Source organism: Anser brachyrhynchus, assembly GCF_964034855.1.
Source record: "Anser brachyrhynchus genome assembly, chromosome: 4".
NCBI lineage: Eukaryota > Metazoa > Chordata > Aves > Anseriformes > Anatidae > Anser > Anser brachyrhynchus.
The window spans coordinates 34,630,505-34,656,420 of record NC_137698.1 but is presented as its reverse complement, the minus strand read 5'-3'; the positions used below and the strand labels follow the sequence as shown (position 1 = coordinate 34,656,420).

The following is a 25,916-nucleotide window of genomic DNA, read 5'->3' as shown; positions in this document are numbered from 1 at the left end:
TACATGTGGAAACAGGGTTTTCATGCTGCACATGAAAGTTTACCACAGTGTACTAGTACAGTTATGGTCACGCTATCCTGTTTGTATCTATCCTGTCCTTGTATTCCAGAAACAAACAGCTCCCAAATTAAGAAAATATTGGAAGAGATGCAATCCAATAACTCTTCTCACTTAGGCAATTATAATTCATGGTTTCACAAGGCACTCTTCAGGCGTGAGACTGAAATCTCTCAGCTGGCTGGCCCATTATCTACTAAAGAAACAGAATTCTAACTGAGGCAGAGAAGAGCTGATACTGCCCATTCTGCAATTCTACCAGTACAAAAAGACACACGGTAAAGGAGATAATTTAAGCTATGTTTGTGTTACTAAGTCAAGGAACAGGGTATCAGAACTGGAAGTATGTGTTCATGAACACAGAAATTTCAGACTCTTTTCTTCCCTTTGTTGTTCAGAGATTCACCTTTTAGAAACAACTCTGCCCTAGACCACCTTTTCTGTGCAGAAACACTCTTATTTCCTCTCATGCCTCGAGAGAACTAGTTAACCACGCACACTTCAATTCAATAACAAGTATTCATCAACATCTCTTTGCTGGACTTCCACTTAAGCTAATGAAATGAGTCAGTGCACATACCATGTCACCTTTTTACAAAGCATTCACTTACATATTCACCTACATATCAAAGTAGCAGTCTCTTCCCCTTTTCCTTATTATTTGTGGTTTGACTCTAAAACGTTTAAATATCCAAATTGAAGTAAATAAATTTAGTTTCAGTTATCTATCTAAATATCTAGACAGATATTTATGGAGAAACTGTTTGATTCAGAGTACTCAAAATGAGGTGTAATCTGCCAAAGGTAGGTACATTCTATCTTGACAGAAAAAAAAGCAGTAAACAACAAATCTGAATGTAAAAACAGTCTAGGGCTTCAGCACTGCCAGGTAGACTTTCTCAACATTTTTATCACGATGAAAAGAAGATTTTTTTTTTTTCCCTCAGAACTTGCCAGATTGCATTGTATTGTGGAACTTAGGCCACCTGTACAGAATACAGATAAAAGTCTAAAGGTTACAGATGACAGGAAGCTGGATTTGGTTTATATCTTGCAGTATTTAGTGGTTTCATCCCTTTTATCTCTAAATAAATACTTGACAAGGCCAAAGGAGTAAAACTTGAAGGCATTTTTGCCAAAAAGCAAACAGTTTCCTCAGTGGTGAATAGCTTGAACATTTGCTCTACATAAAAGGAAAAATCAGATGTACAGATACTCTCCTTCAGAACAGCCCTTTATAGCCCTATATGAGTTTTGTTTTAGCTCAAGTAGAACCAGCGGCAGTTTTTAAACTTCTCAGCTGGCTAGATCTGAAAACGCTGGAAATATTTCTACAGATTCCCTTTATTATAGTGGTTTTCTTCTTCAATAGATGGCCCTGGAACACACAGACTTTCAAAACAGAAACGAATGCAGAGATGTGTGGAGAATCTGTCCGCTCCTGAAAGAGCTTAGGGTCTGCAGTGAAAAAAAATTCTCTAACTTCAAAAAGTGACATTCCCTTCCACATCACAGAATTAAATAAAGTAAGCCCAAACCAGAACCATTCATATGACATCACATAAATGTTACAGGACAGACACATGATTCACATGACATCTTGCTCCATATTCTTCAACATAGGAGTGACTCGGAGAGTCACTGTGACAAAACAGATAAGGGTCATATTCAATAGAAATAAAGATATATAAAAATATAAGAAAATACATATAAAAATATTGGCTGAAAATATACTATTTTGACAGAAACTGGCAGTTATAATATTTTATCTCTAAATCACCTGCTTTCTGCAGAAAAAGTTTTGGTTTTTGTTTGTTTGTTTTGGTGAGGAAAAAAAATCATCTCCACGATTGAGGTCTGCTCAAGATTTTTTTCACTATGCACTTTTTTTGGTGTGTATTACTTATAAACCAGGTTATACTATGCTCACACTTTGAGAAGATTATAAGGACGCTCACCATCTGCATACATCTATTAACTAACATAGAAAAATACCTATGCTAAATCACATAAGAATGTGGACTCATGACAAAAGAAGCAACAGCGGGCAAACAGTGAAGTGCTGAATTTCCTCCTGTTTTAAAAATTACATGTGAAAGGAAAGACTTCTCACCTTCTTGCTCCACAGCGTACTGTGGAGACAGGTAGATACAAGCCTTACAACGTTTGACAGCTTTCTCAGGAAATGCACGGTTGGACATTACAGTAAATGGTCTTTCAAGAGCCTTGTAGAACCTTTCTTCTAACGAAGAATCTTGCTGAAAATTTCTTTTTGGTCTTTCAATTCCAAAAGCTTCATTGTCGTAAGAGTTGGCATTTTCCAAAATAGAATAAGCACTCACAGGAGTCTGAGTTGAGCCCCAGCTGCAATAAGGCACGGAAAGTTTCTGGGAAGACATGGACCCATTGCATTTCTGTTGATGAAGTAAATATATATTATTAAGACACTGATAATTTTAAATTATTTATTTTGCACTAAATTATCTCCAAGCCTCTGATATAAAATAATGAAAAAAAGTTATCTCTGAAATGCCACAAGTTGACAATACTTCCCTTAGGAAGTGAAGCTATAAGATCTAACTTCTTATGTTTTAATTCCATTTAAGATAAATTGTTGATTTTGTTCAATAAAAATCATTAGTTTGTTCTTAAATAAAAAATATGAAAGAGGAAAATTAATACGTCGAGCTGCAGTTTTCAGGTCATCAAACCTCTTCTGACTCTAGAATCTTTACATACAGGTTAAGCGCTGTGATATGAAAATCTTTGGCAAGAACCCATCCATCCTTGACCCAGAACTATGAGGTTAGATTTTACACCTACTTAACAGCTGGTCACTTACCATTGGCCTATTTTATACAAATAGTCTTCCATTTAAATAACAGTCATTTCCATTTATTATCATCAGAGTAATTCAATTTCCTGAGGACAGCGTAATAATACAGCCGCCCCATTATGCCATGGATGAATGTAGTCAAATACTTGTAATTATATTTTTAACAAGTTACTGCTATTTAGTATTCTACCCCATCCACAACATGGTTGGTAGCTCACAGATATGAAGTAGAGCAATCCCTGTCTTATCTAGAGAACACAGTTCAGGTCTCTGTTCTAACAAGGATCACTATATTAGTGCATTTTGTAATGCTCATGTAGGTAAAATTAATGAAGAAAAGCTTAATAGACATTCATTTTAAACACACATTCATAGGTGAATTACAGCAGAGGTGAATTTCAGTAGCAATTACAGTATTTTAGAAAGTTCCTCTTCCATCTAAATTCTGAACCTTGTTTTGCCACAGACTATAACACCACCCTGACAAAGAAGGGGTGCATTCACCTTGCCTGAACTACTCTAGCACTAGGTGAAAACATCCTAAAGGTCTTCTGCAACCAAGCCAGTTCCTATCGGAACAGTACTGCAAAGGACCGCAGTCCTTTGCAGGCTGCAAAGGACTGTTCCTTTGGCACAGACAGCACAGGACCAGACCAAAGAAGGGCAGCATATGAGCAGGAAAAAAAAATAAATAAATAAACGGAGAGAGGTTTTGTAGAACAGAGAACACATTTCTTATCTTCATAAAGAAATGCATCAATGCTGTCAGTGTCCCAGAATTTCTAGCTTCAATTACGCACAAGCGAGTTCCCAAAATGAATGACACCAAAGTTCTCCCTTTTCTCCTGGGCACTCAGCAGACGATGCATGTGCTTCTGCCACAGCCATGGTACCTTATAAGCCTGAGGCCCAGCCCTGGGGGAGGACTACCTCTCAGGCACGTGGTCCACTACGGACCCACAGATCCAGACCCGACACCAACACACAGGTGGGCTTTCTGGAGCAGCCTTGGGTGTACCCCATCCACATGGTCCTGCAGTCCCAGGCTGGCCCTGACTGCCCCTGGGGACTGTGGTGAAGGGTGCAGTGCTGAAGGGACGAGACTAGCTGGTGGGCACACAGCAGGCCCCCAGCTCCCCTTCTTTGGGAGCTGCTGGCCCCCACGGCACCCCAACAAAAGCTACGTTTGTATTGCTCTGTATGGTGGTGCATGCTTCTCCAAGCTACTACAAGAAAGTTTACCACATCTTTTCACTGCATAAATAAAGTAGATTGATATGTTCAAGATATACCTGGGCTGCCCCTGTCCATGTGAATATAAGTTAATACTTATTTAATAGTCAAAGATGATGGAAAAGTGGTAAACTTTTATAAGTTCTATCATAATTTGTATCATCCAAGACCTTCCCTAAGAGGTTTGTCCTTAATCTGATTTTTTGTAGGTTCCTCAAAGCTTGTGGCTTCTTCCCCCACCAACACTTTGCTCAAGATGCTATAAGGGAGACTTTTCATTCATCTGTTGACTTCAAGCTTTTGAACTCTTCTGGGGGCCACATCCTTTCCTTTCTCCAGTTCCCAGATGAGAAAACTATCAATGTTCAAAATCTGAATTGTCTTCTGCTTATTAAGTTAGAGGTGCTGGGTGATATTTACACTTTCAGAGCTTGTTGGCTTAATGATGCCTATTTGGATTCTAAATCGGAGAAATCACATGAGTTTTCAAGTATTTAATAAAAATCACCATAACAATGAACTGTTTGGAGAAGACAGCTAGCAATTATTTGGCTGTATGTACCAAACACAGCAAGAAGTAACATTTTAAATATTCTGCAATGATGACGGGTTTTGCTCTTCATAACTCAAAAGAATCCATTCTAAAAATTATCTGCATCCTGGGCTAGTCACTTTCCAAACTTGTATACAGATGCAATCCCAAATTCAAAGCACTTACAATCAAAGACAAGCAACATTAAATGAGGGAAAAGGAAGAAAATGCAGCCATCTTCAACTGCCTCTTCCCTAAACATTATGAATTAATTATTTTCATGAAAAATTTAATTTTATACCAGCTTTTGGTGCAAAAAGGAGCAGTTTCCTGAATAGTTTGACTCAACAAGGATATGATCTTATCAGCCACTGGAGAGGCACAAAAAATAGTGCTTGTCAAATCTGTTTTTATTAAAGAGGCTTAGAGAGTACTGATGAGGTAAATAGAGGTAAAAGTATATACAACAAAAGTAAAGCTGTGGAAGAAACTCAAATATAGCAAATAGAAAAGATAATGAATGGAAACAATGTAATTTAGTCAGAGAGACAGTAAAAGGATTGAATGAGTATGATGGGCAATAGAGATGTTCTGGAGGGAGATGCATTCAGGTGATGAAAAACAAAATCAGTTGTTGCAGGGGATGGGTCAAAAATAAGTCAACAATATAGAAAAGGCAGAGAATGCAGTGCAGAGGAAAAGCTCTTCAGGGATTGACAAAGTCCCCAGCAATCTTGCAGTACAAAAAGACAATGTGCTGAAAGAGTTGTGGAATTAAGTAAAGAAGTGGACAGAAAATTGCAAGAAAGTTTCACCAAACACTACAAAAGATATTATTTTCAAAGGGAAGACTGCATTAACATTGTGAAGGGCATAAAGAAAATAAAGGAGAAAAAAGTGGAAGACATTGCAAGCAACTCCAGGATTTGGCTAGCTGAAAGAAATTTCAGGGAAGTATTGAGATAGGAAGCTGACTAGAGATGACTCGCAGTGCAGCTGCAAGAACAGAAATGAAGTAAATACCTTGGTTTGCAGAGCCAATGAATATAGATTTCTAAAGAGATGGAGCACTGGAAATTACTGATGGGACATTTGCCTGCATGTTACAGCTTAAGGTATTGTGTACAGACAGACAATTTTGGGCCCACAGCATCTATAAACTGCTTAATCAGATTGAAATACTTCTTGTAGTGTATATATACCTATGGAAAACAATGTTGTGTATTTAATTTCAAATCATTTACCTGCAGAAAGAATTATCTGTGAATGCACATCATTTCATGTTGTAAATGCCCAAGTAATATATCACACTTCTCTGCATAATAATTTGTTTTATGTTTATTCAAGTAGCATAGTTTTGTTAATTACAAATAAAAAATGAATTATCAAAACAGTTCCTCCATATTAATGTGCAGTATGATAAAGAATGACTTATCTATTCTCCTTCCAGCTGCTTATACATTTGAACTATTTTGTGAGCACTAGCCATTTATGTTCAGAAAACTTCAGATGAGTGATGAATATCCCAAACACTAGTTCTAACAAGAAAGTATAATTATCCATATATATTGTAGAAGCCCTTCAGCAATTTTTCAGGTAGTAAAAGGCAAACAAGTAGAAAGAAACAATTTTGTACATACAAACAAGATTCTCCTCTACAATTTTGTAATATTATATGTAACCTGGTCAATAAGTTTACTATGTGAATGTTACTTCAGTTAACTGTCAGGCTTTAAGGAGGAGAAAAAAAAAAAAAAAAGTAGGCAAGGGTAAACCTCCTTCTAGGTAAACAGTTGAGGAGCTTGATGAAACATTACTTTTCCAATTAACTGAAAAAATCTTTTTTCCCAGGTCTGGCTGATTTACAAAGTTCTGTTTACAAAGAAGGATCAGTGCAGCCAGCAAACTAACACGACTTTAAATCAGCAGGAATTAAATGGTTCAGGGAATGTAACTTCCTGTATTTACTGAGTCTAAAGAATAGGAACCAGTCACTGTATTAGCCACCTGTCAAAGATTATTGAAAGAAAAAGTTGTAAGTGCAAAACAAAACCAGGTCTTCTCCATCTGTTTTTGAGGTTAACCAAGGTCTAGTGTAAGAATTGGAAAATCACATTACTTTAGTATTTACAAAACAGAGACCTAAGAAAATTTATGCAGGCTTCTAAACCCAGTTTACTCTGATGCTGACCTCAGTTCAGCCCACATTCTCACACTCTTCCTGCACAGCTGAGCTGGACAGGTATCCTACATCACCATCCTCATAGTTTTGAGCCAGTTTAACTCCACAAGTATGCTTATTAAAGAAGCAGATGAACATTAATATTGATAGAAAACAAGCAGCTCTGTAGTGGGAGGGAAAAAGGACTATAGCAGCTCTGACTTAGATCAGCTTTCTCTGTTTCAGAGCAACTTCAATAGGAACGGATCAAGGAGAGAGAAATGCCACCACTGTCATAACCAAAACACCTGACAGCATTTGCTAGCTTCAGATTTCATTCTTCATGGTCCAGAAGGACATCGAAATGCAGTGATATCCTGCAAGCTTAGAATGAATTGCTATTTTAAAATTTAAATAACTTTTTGGAGCTTATATCCTTCATTTAAGAAAAAAGGATTGTGAAATGTGGTTTTCTTATCTTCCCCAAAAGTTTAATTGATTTTATGGAAATGGAGGATTGTACCTTGAGCACTATTGCCGCAAACTTTAGAGTTTTTCATGGGAGAAAGAAATTGGTTGATAGACTTACATGACTTTACAGCACTTGGCTTGTTTCCACACATCTGTCACATTCTTGGGGTGAGGGGTGGATAGTTTAAATACAATAACTTAAATCATATACAAATTATTAAAGTTTCTTTTAAAACAATTAATTAGTTATATATATTATAAACTTGTCTTCTGCTATAAATGAGAAATGTCTATCTAATTACAGCATTTATAATATGGGCTAGCCAGTATCTATATCTTAAGTCCCCAGTATCAATCCTCAGATCAAATTTCAATGATCTGGAAGAAAATACAAAGTGATTGCCAGCAAAACTTGCAGAGCACACAAAAACTGGTGGACTGGCAAGTAATAAGGCAAATGTTCTATAGAATGATCTGATTCAATTGGTTAGGTGGCTTCATTTGAACAAGATAAATTTTAATAAAAACAAATGCAAAGTCATAAATCTAGGGACAGGGAATGCAGGTCAAATTTATAGGATGGCAAACGAGAAAAAAAGTGATTCTACAATTTTAGGTGGGTAAGAAACTGTCAACTTCCAGTACAAAGCTGTTGCTAAATGAACTGATTTGATCCCCTAAAAATTAAAGGAATATTAAAAAGAGGTAGCTGTCTTGCATTATTTCCATATTCATACTGATGCCACCAATGCTGGATCACTCTGTTTAGCCTGACATTTCCATTTTTAAAAACATGGCAAAAAACTAAAAGGATTCAGAAGTGAATTAAAGGATCATTAGACACTTGAAAAATCTACCTTAAGGCCAGAGAAGGTCAATATATTTAGTTTAATCAACAGAACACTAGAAAGTGTTTTTTTCACATTGAGAGAAGCTAGAGTAAACCAGCTGAAAGCGTGGAAACGTGAGAAAATCTCAACTGCCTAGAGGAGTATGTGCATGATACATATACAGAGGTCATATACATAGATGTTACGTAGACAATACTCTCTATAAAAGGTATCATTGCTCTTGATTGAAAGGGATTGGCAATGTTAATTCCCAAGAAACTGGGGAAACAAATAACAGAGTTAACAAAGTTACTGCCTTATCACCACTCACCACTCATGTTCAGACCAGGTATGAAAAAAGATGTTAGTCACCAGGTGAAAACACTGTGAAAAATGTATTTTCTTTCACCAGTCTTTCAAAAATAAGGGACAAAGGAATTCGGATTAGCCACTCAAATAAGGAGTAGATAAATTCAGATTTGAAAAGAGTATGAAACAGTGTATAAAGATATTGAATGAGGTTTAGAGGGGAGGCTCTTTGGGCTTTGGGGTGGTGTTGTGGTGGTTTTTGGTAGTTTGTTTTGGTTTGGGGTGTTTTTTTTTTGCTTGTTTGGTTTTTGTTTGTTTAAAACAACCACACCATTGGAAATAAAGGAAAATCCAACAAAAGTTGAAAGGAGGAGAATCCTTTAAGAACCTTCTCAGCAAATACAGACAATATCTCTAAAGAAATCATTAAAAATTGAATTACTTGCTTGTAAACCAAGAACACTTACTGTGTTGCTCCCAATAAACAAAGGTTCAAACAGTAAAATTTGTTTCCGCTATCAACTTTTCATTTCATGCATTTTTTCATACAGAAAATCGTCTGTAATAACTGAATAAGTTTTGTGCAACAAATCACAGTCTGCATGTGACTACATAAGATTTCAAATACTGTCTTTTCAATTAGACACAGAGAGGTGTGGTAAAACCCAACATGTAGAATTAAAATGAAGTGCAAAAATTCCTCAGCCGTGTGATGAAGGAAGGCAGTCTAGAGTATTTTAACTTTCCTTCCAGCTTTGAATTCTCTGAAACTAAGAACTCAGGCATTCCTGAATCCCACTGCAACAGAAAAAGTAAGTTGCACCAGAGAGGAATGGTAGAACATCTAGACAGGCATAAATCCTAAATGAATCCTCATCTGCTACTGAGGGGCAGATGATCTATCACTTCCTGGCTTTTTTGAAAATGCATTTTATAGGGTGACCATGCAGAAGGAAGATTCAAAAGGCTAAGAGGGCATCAGAAATTAAAATGAATATTTATATGTATGTGTTCATACTTCTTCAAACTGCATCTAATAATTCCAAGGACAATCATAACACAGGACAAAGCATTTAATTTTCTGTACATACTGTTTAATCACCTAGAAATACTTTTAATTTCTTAGGCTTTCAGCATCCTCATTTTTAAAGGTTTAAATATTGTTTATTATAAGTCTGAAGTATTCCATGTGATGTTTTTAAAAGATTCTCTGTAATAGTGAGCAATATGAAATGTTAAGTTGCAGGAACATATTTGAGATAATGCAGATTTTATTTTGTAAAATACATTTTTGCTTATTGCAATAAATAATAATGTGGTTAATAATTTATGATGGGAAAAATATATGAAGGTATGCAATTAAGTAAAAAATAATAATATTTTCTTGACAGTAGATTCCATGATAGATAAATTGTAAGAAGTAAAGTGGAGAGAAGCAAAGGATCAGAGGGAAAATTATAGGATATTTAGTTGTATGACAGAAGCATTTTCCTCCTAAATATGAACTACTGTATTTGAAAATAAGGCTGTCATCAACATTCCTATTCCTGAATGTGAAGCTTTATGGGTTCTTTTTCTCAAAAATAATCTTAGAATTACAGCACAGGTGAAAATATTTTTTCTAAATACGAAGGGGCATGCAGAAAAAGTTCAACTTGTCACACTTAGCAGTTCCAGCCAAAACTAACACTACTTTATGTGACTGTAAATTCTGCAGTGCCTTTACTCTCTTTTCTCAAAGATGTCCAGAAATATAACATGTTCCCTTATCCTCATATCTGAACAAAAAAGTAATCCCATTTTCTTAAGACATCAGAGGTAACTCTTTTGTGGTGATTTATAAGGTTGCAGTTTTCTTTGTATTCTGTCAGACAGACTTCTGTATTCTCCATGCAGCTGACCTCTGAATGCACCGTAGGAAGCAAAAAAGTTTGATACCATCACTGCAGGGTAACTTCTTGTTTTTGAAACAATGACTAGTTGAGCAGCAGGAGACCCAGTGAGAAATCTCTTAATTCTAATCGTTGAAAATAATTCTTCATCAAAATGACCCTGGAGTTCCTGATCTGATTCTTGAAAATGACAATGTTTAAGTAGCTGCACTCAGTCAAGGGAGAATTTTAGTATGAGCAGATGTGGTAAGCAGGGCGTTATTTTTCTAGGATGCCTCTGAAAAATGTACCTGCAATTGCTTATAAATTCACCACACGCTTTTTACCTCTAAACTGTTATTTCTAACCCAGATTAAACTCACTCTAACTGTGCTCCCTACTGGTTATTAAATAGCAAGGAATAACCTTGGAGTGCTGTCATCAAAGATGTTGCTTCTCACAATATGTTTGGAAGTTAGCTGGTGGGAAGGTACACAACATCTAGGATGAAAGCAAAAGCAGACTTTCAGGGACACTGTCGTGTAATTCACCTTTCTCCCTCCACTTCTGTTTATGGAAAATAGCTTTTTTTGTACACACACAGAAAGATACCAGAGCATCACAGGGACAATTATTGTAACAATTGAATGGGAAAATCAAAAAGCTTTTGTACACAGTTACACAGTACAAGACATAAACCACTAATTTTGCAGTAAGGGAGATATAGGTTAATGATGAGGAAAAGAAATGTCATAGACAGAAAGCACTGGAACAGATTGTTATGGGAACCTGCTGAGCACCATTGATGGATGTTGGGCAAGCACGTGCGGGACAGTGGAGCTACAGCTGATCCTGTCTTTGGTTGGATGGTAAATGGATGATGGATCAGAGTGGATGGATTTGAGGAAAAAGACGGTCATCTTGTATCTGACTTACTTGGCACATTCAAGAAAAATTGTTACAAGAAAAGGTATTTAGCTTTACGTAAATAAATGTAACTGCTTCCTAACATGCTCTCTAATGGAACATTATGACGTTTTGTTTTGTTTTCCAATGAAGGTATTTGTATTTCAGTGCAAGGGTTTTCAGATTTGGAAGTCACTCTCTAGATTACTTTAAGAAGCTTTATGGACTACCACAGATCAGCTGACTGGAGGTTGAATAACACTGCTTCAGAAAACCTCCCATGGGTCTTTCTCAGCTGTGTTTTTCTTATGGGTTTATTTAAATTTAAAAAAAAAAAAAGGAAATAGAAAAAAAATATTTAAAGGCTGCTTAGAAACTATATGACCTGAAACACTTGGGAGGCAAACAACTCAAATACTAATTATCACTCCTTGTTAAGATTGTGTTACAGACAGATGAGACTGAAAAGTTTTTTCTTAACACAGGACTGCTAGTAAGGTAGCTCTCAACAGAGGACTACAAGACTTTCTGCAATTCCTTTTCCAGACTTGGCACTTCTTCTAGGTGAATGCTTAACACTCATTTTGGAGCCAGGGGAACGTCTGTAAAAGCCTCTGTGCTTACGTATAAGTAGTGGTGGTCCAGGACCAAGACCCAGCTTTGGGGCCAAGAGATGCTGATTTCTCTTGGAGAAAGCTGTTCGTAAAAACCACAGTCAGCAGGAGGCCAGTGCTTGAGCTGGACTGTCTCTCTTTTATTTGACAGCATAGATAAACATGGGCTCAGAGCAAACTAGAGCCAAGTGCTCAGAAAAATGGATGTGGCAAGTTTGTGCTGTTTGACCTCAAGAACCAGAGAACAGATCCTAGTCTTCATTTTATTCAGTAGTACAGAAAATGCAACAATGCAAAGAAATAGACCTAAATGTGACAGGAGTCTTTCATCCTTGTGAGAAAAACACTGATTTTGACAAAAGCACTTCCTAACAAGATGATCAGCATGAGTCAGTTGAGTCCTCATTTGAAGTTCCTTGGCTGACTGGCTCAGGCACAGGGTCTGCGCTTTGACCAGTCCCCTGAAAAGAGGATCAGGTGGGGCAAGTCCCTGACTGTTTGAAAGTCAGACAAGATGGAGCCCTTTAGTCATAAAGTGCAAGTGTTGAGCTTGTTCTCACCATCCCATGTCTATATGAGTGGGGCTATGGACAATACAACCCCTTGCTGTTGCAAAGCATTCTACAGCTGCTATAAAGTTAACAATACTCCTGAACTTCACCCATAGCCTTCCTGACTTTTCTTTGGTCTGCACTGTACTGTTTTCTTTCCCCAAGATTTTCATAATATATATAAAATCAACTTCCTACAGTTTATTTTCTTAATAACTTTGTTAATCCAGCATTTAAGGACATAATGCTTTTAAATAGTTTCTCTTAGTTGTTCTTCCAAGAGATTTGTGCTCATTTTTTTTTGTTTGTTTTTTACATGGTGCTGCAGAGAAGAGAAAACTGGCCATCGCAGAAAAATACAATGACATCATTGTAATGCTATACTCTGCAAAGCTGCAAATCAATCCCCAAATGGTATTAGCTCTAGCAGTAACTTGGGAAAAAAAAAAAATATATCAGGTTGACTCATAACTGCAAATATTAAAGGCTAAGAAAAAAGAGGAAACTATAGGGTCAGCTCCAAATATCTGGGCCTTGCTGTAGAGAGAAAAGCAGCACAAAAATACTGCATGTCAAAAAAAATTGCTGGTGAACATTAAATACCATGCAGGTCAGCTACATCAAGTGGCTTCTTTCCAAAAATAAAAATTAACAGGTAAGAGAAGTTTCTCTTTCATTGCCAAAAGCCTGTCGTCATTTATGGGATATGACTAGCAATGAGCAAAGAAATACATTGACATGTAGAAAGAGAGCTAAAACTTCCAAAGGAATAACTGATACTCTCTCCTTCTGTGGATAGAATTGATAACATAGCTAGTAAAACAGAGTTAAGTGCTGAATTGTCAGTTGAAGGAACATCCCAGAGGATGCTATCCTTTTTCTGCTCTCTGATGATTTACTTTTAGGCTAGCTCCCTTCCTTTAAAATCTCCTGTCACTTTTTCCTTACCTCTGCCTGGGGATTTAGGAACCTCTGTGTTCCTCCTGTTATTTCCACAACTGAATGAATCAACTTTACTTTTCTGTTAATTTCCAAGTGCTGCAGCACAGTTATCTACAGTCATCAGTCCCTAAGTTACCTAGCATAACAACTGTTCAAAACAAGTACCAGGAGGTAAACATGATGCTTCGAGCACTGTTTTGTTTTTGTTGTTTTGTGGTCGTGTGCTTTTTGGTCAATCTGAAGATACATATATCTATTGAAAGGAAAATATAAGATAACAGGCAGTACTGCAGCAAAGCATCACAACTGAACAGGTATCCCACCACAGATAGGTCCATAACAGAAAGGTAGATCCATAATAGAAAGGTGTTAGCAACAGGGCATATGACCAGAAAAAGTCCAGCATGGGAAGAATATGATAACAAATTAATAAAGACATGGCTAAGAACAGAGAAAAGAGGCAAAACAAAGGTACTTTGAAGCAAAAAATAAAGACACGAGAGATGTTAGTAAAAGCTCTGAGCACCTGCAGTTTCACTTTTCAAAACAAAACTTCTGAAGCTTTCTTAAGGTTGGGCTGTGGTAATGAAAATCATTACTATCCAAAGATGGGCACAGTTTCACTTCAACAATGCACACAAGGCTTATATCCACATCATAAGGATATGCAGAGTAGTCCTTCATAAAGAAACGCTAAGTTCAAAACATGACATAAAAGACCTAAATTTCAGTTTTACAGAAGACACCAGGCCCACTCAGAACCTTGCAACATTGGGCATTTCAATGCTCAAAGATGCAGAATAATCTTCCCTCCAGAGCCCCAGTATTGAGATACTGCAGTTTTTGCTCTTTTTTTTTTTTTTTAAGTGAATCTCTCTGTTTATCTAAATACTTCAACAAATGAAACTTTCAAGAAGTATGAACTTTAGATGTACAGATCTTGCTAACATATTTAAAAGATGTAAAAGACATACCACTTTCACCACTGTGTGGACTGTGTCAGAAGTTAGGATAGAATATCTTAATGGTAGAAAAATCCCTCAGAATGACAGTCAGCTAGCTACTTTAAACTTCCAGGCAGGGGATCCTGCTAAGCATTTTGTTAAAGGAGGTGGGAGTCGTTAACTATAAACTGCTTGCTCTTCACAGCCAGGGGCATTTGGATAACTTCTAATCTAGTTGCCAAACAATGCGTAAAGGACGCTCTGCCAGTCTCGCTCTTTTTGCTCAATAGGGCACCTTCAGTAACAATTCTACCAGACACTGCAGAATCTGTCCTTCCACGCAAAGTGAAGCATCACATTTCCTTTTAGGACCAATTTTCTGGAAATCAGGATGTCTCTATGAAGTCACAATAGATATTGACTCATTCTGAAGCAACTTATATTGCTTGCTTAGCTCTTTCTCTAGTCCTACACCATTTAAAGACATCCTTGTTCTGGTGTCAAGTACGCTCAAGTACCAAACTAAGTAAGGGCCATAAATCTCTCTTCTGCAAGTTCAGCTCAACTCTTCACTTCTTTCACACCTTGTATCAAAAAAATAAAATAAAAACTGTAACTACAATAAAAGATGCTTAAGAAATCAGAAAGGCTACGTTTTTCAAGACCATTTCTGTGAAAGCAGAACTCTGAAGCAGCACAAAAACCTCAGTCTAGTTCTAGAAAGGAGAGAAGGGATTAGAAATATTTCTTTTCCTGCTCATCATCAACAGTCAAGTTTTAACTATTGCAAACTTTTCATTTAGAGTTATTCAGAAACAATTTCAATTAATAAAATGTTCTCACTTGACCTCTCAAAGCCAAATGTCACTTAAGTCTGAAAAACTAAAAACTAGTTAAAATATATCAAGATTTCTTTTCTCGGAGCCTCTCTGCAGGTTTTATGCTACATCTGAGGACTGGATCCACTGTCCAATGGACTATCAACACTGGAATTTCATCCTTGATCTACACTAAAGTACTATCTGGCAGCAAAAACTTAAAAAAACCACAATAGATAGTACATCTGACAGTCACTTATCTTTCATACAGCCTCATAAAACTGACATCACCTTATATAGCAAAAAGGAACTTTTCTAGTAATGGCATCTTACATACAAAATTATACATCTATCTGCAAGACAGCAGTACAGTTTTTATACTGAGATCTCAAAAAAAAAAAAAAGATACCTCTAAACTAATAGTCCATTTTACCAGTCTTACTGGTCTGTACCAGGGACAGACCACAATCCCAGGTGGTATGGGATCTGGGACACAAAAAGCATGGGTTTGCTCAGTTACAAAGATCTTTGTATATTTTGGCTCACACAGACCAGGAGCTTCCTGTTATTCTTGACCCCTCTGTCCACCATTCTTCCCCACAATATAAGAAAATGTTTGGTTAATTAATGCATAAAGACTGAATAAATGGCTATATATATACACACACACGTGGCTGAATTTTGTGCAGAAGTCTACTAGTAGGTTTTAGTTTTTATCAGATCAATAAGTTTAATGAACAAAATCCTATAGAGACTTTTTAACCTCACTTCAGTAGGTACGTTGTTTGATTCACCAGAGTGGAGACAAAAATTGTCAGATGCCACTGAATGTTTAAGCTTCAGCTTTTAAATCACCAGTTGACAAAGAGAGCCCAAATGTATAACATTTAAAAATGCTAACATTCCCATATAAATTAATACTGAAATATACTAAGAGATCATGTTAACCTGCCACTCCATCTTGGTGCTGTGACTACAGTGAGGCATGGCTGCAGTTTCTTATGACATCATCAGAACACATCACTGAAATCAGAACCTTCTGGTATAAGTGCTAGAAGATTTGAGCTAGGAGAAGTCAAGCAGTCACAGCTTCCTAATCAGTACTTTTCTTCTAACAAGCTACTCAGATTAATAAAAGAACAATTACTTTCACTCTCAATCTTCTTCTAAATTGTGGTAATCTTGGATAAATAGAATTTAATGAGATCACCTTATGCTAAATTGATTTTCCTATTCTACAGAGTAAAGTGCTTTTCAGTTCAGAACTCAACAGTACATACAGTGATCATGATCAAAATAATACATTCAGTAGATGAAATGTGAAGACACGCACAGTATATTGCTTTGCTATGAAATTCTAATATAAATGTGGGTAATTTCTATATTCAGATTCCTGAAATGAATGTTTTATCCCTTGCAATAAATTATTTTTTTCCCTTTTCGGTGAAGGATTTTTCAAAAATATACATTCCTTTTGGAAATCACATACATCCTCATAAGACAGATGAAGTCATCCTATGCTGAATTGAAGTCAGGACCTACCAAATCTAATACATCTTTTGAATCAAATATATGATCTACTAAATCATATCAGTATTATGTATATTGAAAGCTAAACTGATGAATCACTGGATAAATCAGATAGCAAATGCATGACAATACAGTATTTATTAAAATGGAACAGTGATTTGTTCCAGTTGCCAGAACTTAATATATCAAGTTCTAAAGAATTCTTTAAAATTGCAGGGATTTTGCAGAAAGGCAAAAGACACAGGTAAAAATAGGCTAGAAAAGAGCTATCTGTGTGCGCATCCACAGAACAAGATACTGTATGCTGTTGTTTTGTGGGGGTGTTCATTACGGCTTCCAAGGAAGTGCAGATATTCTGCTAATAGTCAGATTTAAGCATGTGTTTGGGATTTTACATTTAACAGGCAGGGGAAAAAAATGCAAAAAAAAAAATATAGGGAACAAAACCAAAAAAGACTAAGTATTTTGAGAAAAGCCCTTGGTGAAAGGCTGAGAAAAATAGGTATATTCAGTCAAAAGAAATAAGAATGAGATATGGTAATACAACCCTACACATACATTTTTGATTTCCATCTCTGTTAATAATATTTAGACACAGTGTTTAACAAGGTAATGAGTATTACTAAAAATACTACAAAAAGTCTTAAATGAAATTCCAACCTAAAACAGCCTATGTAAAAAACTCTCATCACAATTCCACTCTATCTGTTCCAGGAGAGACCTGAGAAGGCATGTCCTTAAGTTATTAACTAATGACAAATAGATCTCTGCCAGACCACAGCAGCAAAGCAGATTTCAGATTTTTGAAAATGCAAAATGAGGTTACAAATAGGATATGGATCAAATACCATCATGATCCCAGAAGAGCAAGGGAAATATCCATGAGATTGACGTGAACAAGACAAATGCAAGATCAATACTGAGAAAATTTTAAAAGTCCAATTAAATAATGGGACAAGTGGTCATGACTAGCTGCAGAACTGTAAGCAGTAAAAGATTTGAAGCTTGGTCAAGCTCAAATGACATGCTTCATGCTCCTTGATGCTCAACAGAACCCCACCCAGATATATATATAGATATATATAAATATATATATATATTTTAAATCCACTCAAATTTGTGACAACACTGGAATGTTAGTTTCCTTTGTACCCCTCCTTTTCCACCTCTGTGAGGATTAAAGTATTACCTGAATTATCTGCCAGAATAAACGGTCTGTGAATTCATTCCAATTTACACAACCACTATTTATTTATTTGACATTTTGAATTAAGAGGACATGCAAATAGATGTTTACAGTTGAAATGATAGCAGCATGGTTAAAACCAGTAAAATATCACTATGTATTATATTTAAGGAAGAAATTCTTTAAGGAAGAAATTCTTTACTCATAGGGTGGTGAGGCACTGGAACAGGTTGCCCAGAGAAGCTGTGGATCCCTGGAAGTGTTCAAAGCCAGGCTGGATGGGGCTTTGAGCAACCTCATCTAGTGGGAGGTATCCCTGCCCATGGCAGGAGGGTTGGAATTAAATGATCTTTAAAGTCCCTTCCAAATCAAACCACTCTATGATTCTATGATTTCTGATGGTTTATTTTAGCCATTAAAAAGAAATATTTAAAGATATTTATATGGATAATACTCCTAACAATGTATTTTCCCTGTATTTAGGATAATGTCTCTTAAGGCTGAGGTAGGTCTGGTCCATAAAATGTAATAAAGACAAGCCTGGAAGTTAACTCTTTTCTACTCTTGCCCTTAAGTGGAAAATAAGTTCCTGAAGATGTCACTTTTGCCTTTATAACATATCTCCGTATTTTAATCTGCAAGTGCAAAAAGCAGAAACAATTTTGCCTGGTGTGGCTGATAATAGGGCCTATTTTTTCCACAGAGACCCAACTCCATTGCTGAAAAAAAAAAGGGGGGGGGGGGGCATAATGTACAGCTGTATACTGAAGTCAGCCAGTTAACCCTCCTGTGCTGCACATGGGATCATTACTTGCACTGCTGAACACTTTGACAAAGAATAATCCCACTTGGTAGTCACATACTCACCAATTGCATCAGAAGTCTGAAGTCTCTAAAAAGGACTGCCTCTCTTCCCTCTTTCGTTAACTTGCTGCATTTCCAGTACCCTGTACATAATTAGGAGTAATTAGTTTTCCTTACAGTTTTCACAACCCTAAAAAGAAGTATTTAAAAATGGAAGAATCACTCAGCATATTTACGTTCTCTCTATACAGAGCTTCCCTTATACAAAATAGTGCACCTTTACTGCCATGAATGCAAAGTCAGAAATAGGGCAACGTCTTCATCTACCCATCTTCTGCACAGCTGACATTGGCACAACCAGCCTCACTTGCCAGAGGAAATTGAGTGAAGTAGCTGGGCCTGCCTAATTTCAGCCCTACTTGGAACACAGACTAGACCACATCAAGTCTGGCTCCCTTGACCCCCTCAGAGTCTTCCAATGCTGTCCCACAAGGCTTCCTGTGCCTGCAGGGAGTGTTTTAACTCACTGAGGAAATCAGAGTCCCATCCCTGAAGAGCACAACCACAACTGGGGGCTGCCCAACCTTATCCCATGGCCAAGCTCAGGCCACCTGCAGACACATCTAGGGAGGGTTCTCCCCTAGGGCTGCTGGGATGAATGCTCATGGTGTTAAGAAAGAAAAAATAGTTTAAAAAATAAACACTCAGGAACACAAGTAAAAAGACCACCGAAGAGACACACATGGCCTAGTCCAGCAGGCAACTTTAGCAAATGGAAGACTAAAGTCAGCAAAGTTTTAGCAGGCTTGGGAAAGGTACAAGCTGGGAAGGTGCTGCAGTAGCTAGACAAGCTGCTCAGCATGGGGCAGAGCAAAGCACTTATGCCGCAGAAAACCCAGGCAGGTAAGGACAGCCAGGTCTGGAGCTGCTACAAAGAAAATATTGGCATGCCACCACAGTCTCAAACAGGTCACCAGAGCTAACACTAAGGGTCTGCCCATGCCTTAGTTGGAAATTGGAGTATTGGCTCCGGTTCTGCTAACAAAGACAATTAAAAACCAGTCACTGTAATTTTATCAGACATAAGTAAAGTTGGAAAACTAGCAGGTCAGATGTACAAAGGGGCTTTGGTTTGCAACAGGTTCATTTTATGCTCAGCTTCTCAGACAGCCTCTGTCAGGGAACACTAGAGTACATCTTTAGATACCCAAATTTGAAAGAAATGGCTGGTATATTTACTCTAATTAACTTTGTTTATTGTCTGCATTAAAAGCCAGGGGGATGTTCATAAGCTTACCTATAAGGATATGCTAGAGAGCCTTGCTACACTAAACTGATTTAATCTTTTGTTCTGTGGTCTTTTATATGTCTGTGCAAAGATTTCTGCTACTAAAATTTGTAAGCAGACTCTCCTACAGATTATAGTGTTATAAATAGGTGATAAGGCAGAACAAGAACTAGCTCAATAGTTTCAACATCTCCAAAATCTGCTATTTAATTTTCTCCAAACTAAAGCACCAAGAACAGCATGAAAGGACACTGAAAGATAAGAGCTAGGGACAGTTATTCCATCCAACTGCCAATATGTTGTATGAATTTGTGGTTCCCATGCATTTTTGAATTTATCTTCCTCATTTTTTCACAACTTCTGTGTTATCTCTTAGAATGAAGTAATTTCTGTTAGAAAACATTCATTCCCAAGCTGCTGGATTCTCATTAGTTTTCCCAGTCTCTGGGCACTTTTTGTGGTTGAGATGACCTAAGAGATTTTTCTTTGTTTTGCAGCTGGTGAAGTCCAGCATAGGATTTAAGAAGCTAATATGTATCATAAAAGGTAGTTACTTTGAAATTACTCTCTTTGTATCAAGGTCAAACTATCTCAGAAAATAATAGCAAGATGATAATCTCTAAATGGGGCGTACCACAATAGTAAAACGAGAAAACGGGACCGCTTAGGCCAACATAATTCCTGTTAGCCATCAGTATCTGTCTTTCAAAAATTACTGTTTGAACACACATTCATATGATTGGGGGTCAATATTGCTGGCATCTTAATTGTGATATATTCCACAGTTTTCTTAATGGTTCTTGCCTACTTGCCAGGTCCCATCATTTCTACGGAAGTAAAGTGGTACTGCTGGCATGGGACACTCAGCAATTTGAGTTTGCCACCTTGTTTGAAAGGAAGGTTGATAAACTGAATACAACAAGCTGCAATGGCAGCGTATGTGATGCAGTACAAAAAGCAAATGAGGAGTTTAAGAGCAGTGGTATTTAACACTTTTGAAAATTACAGAATAGAAAAGCAGTGTGTCATGAGATAATATTCAAAGCTGAAGATGTGTCAACTTGTTTAGCTATCATTTGAATTGAGTTGTTAAAAACTTATTTGGAAAGGCCTGCAGGATGTATGATTCAAGTCATTTTTTTCCAACTCTTTTAAGCTTTTTTTTTGTGTGTGTGTGGTTATAAAACATACATATGTATTAAAATATATGTACATCCTTCTTTCCCTCCCTACTTAGAAGTAATTTATTGGGGCTTTGTCACTCAAGTTCTTCAAAAACATGCTTTCACATTTTCCTAATTTAATGTTCTACTAAACATTTCTGTGTCTTTGTAAAATAACATTCATTTTATACCTTTTTTGATTTTTGGCTCCTTCTCTCTTCTTTTATAATTTGCTAGTATCCACCATTTGGGATTGTTTTGTTGTTTGGGGGGTTGTTTTGTTTTTAATGCAGTGGTTGATCTGAAATTCATTCTGCTTTCTGGCAGCTGAAGGAAAATTCATATTTGCCTTGTAAATAAATTGAACCTGTACGTCAAAAAAGCAGCATGGAACATGTTCCATGATCACACTCTCTATATATTGTTGGATTGTGTCAGTCCATCATCCTGAAAACCTTGTGTTTCTCACATTTATCTGTGGGTAAAAAAAAATTAACATACCTTAGACATCTATGTCACATTTTCAGCAGTCAGCTGTGTGTTTTGGACCCTAGTTCCATTAACTGTCAATGGCATTTGGACTTCTTTATCCCTTTTAAAATTAAGGCATTGTTCACACCGGGGGCAGAATTTTCTGAAATATCCATTCTCATTATAATTAAGTCAATTAGAAAATCTTCTACAATACCATCACTATTCATTTGACATACTCAGCTATTTTTGGATATTGGACTATTATATATTCCTGAATTACCATTCACATCCTCAAAGGTAGTATCTTCTTGATAAAAGCAAAAAGGATGCTTTGATGTACAGGAAATGGATCACAGAGTTCCTGTTCACTGGATGGAACAATTCACAATGCTCAATGAACAATGTAGTGACAAACCTGTAAGAATGACAAAACAACAGTAGTCAGTGTGATTGTTGTTGTTGTTTCATGTCTTTAATACTAGATTAGAGATTTTTGTTTTAAGGTGAAGTAAAAAAAAAATACATAGGAAATAGAAACCATAGCTCAAGAGGAATCTCACGTTCATCAAAATTTGTTACCAGATTACCTTTAGCATAACTCAGAGCACCTTTCTAAAGTTCTGTTTAAAAATTCTATAATGCAGATAAATTAAAACATACGCAGTACTGATTTAGCTGAGATGCAACACTGTGTCTACAATGGAGTCCTTCTGTGACCTTGCCAAGTTTACACAGTGTGCCAATAACAGAACTGGGATTAAAAAACTGACTGATTAAAATTTTGCTCACTAGGATAAAACACTTGAAATGAATCATCTCATTTTCCAGCATGTCCTCGGGTTGCTGCAGGCACAATAAATTACATTCATATAATAGCAAACAACTATAAAAAATTAGAGTTCATACATTTCATATATATTGTAACACCATGGCCTATTTTTAAAACTCTGAATTGCCTAAAGTTTTTATGCTCACAGACAATGAAATATATGACCAGTATTTTTCAGAGTGAAATTTCAGAACCATGAGCCTGACCCAAAATACATATAACTAAACTGAAATATTTCTCTGACTCTGAGGCTCCAGAACAAACCCTATCTGCACATTTTTGATTAACATCAAATGCTATCCCTAATACCTCTGCAAAGAATGCACTTGCAGAGATGCTGAATGTTCTGGGTATAACCTTGTGCACCAGTGAAATGAGCAGAATATAAATAGAAAACAGCAGCAAGCAATTGCAGTGGAAAATAATCAGCAAAAGTAGTAATGGAATTAATGGCTGCCAAAGCCTTGCATATCGTGGCAAAAATGCAATCCATCATGCAGCTGTTTGTCATTTTTGCACAGGGTTCCAAACAGCTAAGGTTCGCCTAAGGAGGCCAATCTCCTAGGTGTCCTCTCTAGTAAATGAAGAGATGTAGGCTCCTCCACAAGGAGATTAATTCCTCCAATTGCTTTCTGAAGAAGCCCATCTACTCCACCTACCATAAAGACAGCCTGATCAGATCCACTACCCTGGCGTAAAAGCCTTTTATTTGTGCAAGCAGCTACACATAATTCAATTTTTCTAGCAGAGAAAATAGTTAACATCTGAAAACAACCTGAAACTTTTGTCAAGACAGCGAGGAAGCTATTCAGCTAGCTTGGTGGTCCACTGGACAAAGTGATAAGCAGTGTTCTATTTTAAGCTCCTTAAAATTTAAATACAATGTTGCAGTACCAAAAGTTTCAAAGAGTATTATTACAGATGCTCTACAAAGACATCAAAAATGCTATAGTAGCTCCTCAAATACATCTTTTTCTATTCTTCTCATGCCATAAGTAACTGTGCTGCAATTGCTGAAAGGTTCAGGAGTTACATTTTGCACTCTGTGCATTAATCAGATTTGCAAACACTTGAGCACACATACACGTCAAAATGCCAGCTATTGGGCAAATAGGGGAAATGTCAAATCTAAAAGCAAGTGTAAAAATGAAAGCATTAGGGAGGTTCTAATTTTGCTTAAAATTTAAATCAGGCTTTTCAACTGAATTTGAGAGGAAACAGACACTCTTAAAAGGAGCATCGCCTTTGTTTCAACTCCTGAAAAGCCATTTGTATCTTTCAGAATACCCTACCTTTCCACTATTCTGGGATCCAGGTACTGCTGAGGCAACTGAGACAGCTTTGCATCACAAAACACCCATCACCATTCCAGGAAGTGTTTGTGTAGGAGGGAATTAGAATACATACAGATCATACTGAAAACTAACAAGATAAATACAAGGACAAATCAAGACAACCTGAAATCCCAAGCCTCCATTTAATGTATAGATTTAGAACACAATCACTTCAGTTGTTTTTTGTCTTCTAAATGAGGTGCAAACTAGAATTCTTTACTTAAACACAAACTGAGATTCACTGGACTAGTATTTTTTTTCTGCAGTCTGGCTCCAATCTGTGTGTCAGTTTTCAAGACCACAATGTTAGCATTTCATTGTAGGTCTTAAGATATCTGAATTTCTTACAGGGAACACTAGGATTTTAAAGGAGAAATAAGATAATGGACTCAAAGACTTCTTTTTCATTTTTTTCCCCTTTTCCTTTTTTATTCCTTAAATGAGGGTAACCATTTCACTAGCACAAACTATTTACAATCACAAATGTGTTTTCTGGAAAACAAATATTTGCAATAAAAAATAACAAGCAATTATCTTATACATACAAGAATGATTACAGAGAGATTCTGGGTGTCGGGGGGAAATCTGTATTCTTATATACCTTCTGAATCCTGATAACTGATACTAGATTTTTTATTTATGTTCTTAACGTTACAAATTGCATTACCATAACAAGGAGTCAATATATGGCCAGTTTTTTTAGATCACAACCACAAAAATATTAGCAGGTTAAAACTGACTGCTGAAAACATCTAATTTTTCACAGTACAAATATTGTCCTTCATTTTAAAAAATGTCAGCCACTGCAATTGCAGACAAACAATAAATTAATCCTAAAGAGCCATTTATCCAACTAGTAATAAGGCACAAACATATTACCTTTAAAAACTACATTAAACTACACTCTTTTGCTGAGTTTGCTATATATTAGCTTTAACATTTTACAAATGGCTGCACAGGTGACAAATGAAAAAGGTTTCTCCACAAAATAACTGAAGGTAGATAATGATGCCTCTGAACCAAATCTCTAATATTCATGGATGTTAATAAATTTATTGACCAATGATGAGATGCAAGTTCATTTTAAGGAGTATTTCTCTTTTCCTCTGATATTACTGCAGCCCTGAAATAGAGTTTTGCTCCAAGTGGAACGTAGCATGCTGTAACTACAAGGAAATAAGGCATTTAAAATGGGAGTTCAACCTTTGTGATCAAATGTTTCTTTCTATATCCACTAGAAAAACAAATATATTAACAGAAGCTCAGTCTTTGGTGAGACACAGAACAATTATATGGAAAAAGATGTTTACTGGAGTGCATTCACTTTAAATTCTCATTCAGGAAAGCATCCTTATTCAGGAAAACACTTAAGCACATGCTTGACTTTAAACACATGCTTTGGGCCCAGTGAAGTAAAAGATTTAATCACATTCCAGATAATGATGGATATAAAGCCAAAAGATATTAACATGAATGGTTTTTGGATCCAGGCTTTGCATTTTTCAAGACTTAAATATACACATACAGACATGTACATACACATATACATACACCCCCACACAGACACATACACAGAGAGATCTGTCTCTAAACTAAGCCAAAACATGGGGAACTAGAATTCGAAAGATAATTTGTTAAGAAACCAAAATTAAACTGAAAGAGCAGATTTCAAATACAGTGGCCACTTCATCTTGCTGGCTCCTTAAAACCCAAGCTTATTTACTGTAAAATAAACATTTATGAAAGCCTAGGCATTTCCTATCTGCAATCTTCCTTCTATACTCTCACGTCCCAAGTTTTGATCTCACAGAAAAGAAATGGTTTGGCGTTAAGAAAAATCCAGTTTACATAGCTTTTTTTTTGGCATGTTCTGATGCCAGGAACAAGAATCCATTCCTCTTCTAAAGAGATGAGTCTCCTGATAAGAGACTGATGTTGGCACAAGCACAGTCTTCACATCACAGCTCACTTTATGGGCTTTTTCACATGAGATACAGAAGAAAAAATAAGGCATAGCTTGTGTATAACAATTAGTTTACTCAGATGATTAATTAGTCAATCACTTATCAGGTTAATCATTATTTTCCTGATATAGAAAATGGGGATTCCTCCTCATTTTATCCCTCCAATGAAGAAAAGATGCCTTTTTAGAAGCAATTGCTAAAAAGGGGGTTGGGTGAGCTCTCATTGAAGCTTTGTAGCACAATAACATCCTTTTACTAGAGTACATTTC

General features: G+C 36.5%; 1 protein-coding gene across 1 annotated transcript in view; it reads right to left on the bottom strand.

Moving 5' to 3' along the window:
* Positions 1-25,916, bottom strand: part of IQCM (IQ motif containing M) — a 188,854-nt gene that overhangs the window by 103,213 nt on the left and 59,725 nt on the right. The window contains 4 exon segments of the mRNA XM_080589426.1: positions 2,171-2,471; positions 18,659-18,738; positions 21,238-21,521; positions 21,801-21,935. Of these exon segments, the coding sequence (XP_080445552.1) occupies positions 2,171-2,471; positions 18,659-18,738; positions 21,238-21,358 (502 nt within the window). The 5' untranslated portion in view covers positions 21,359-21,521; positions 21,801-21,935.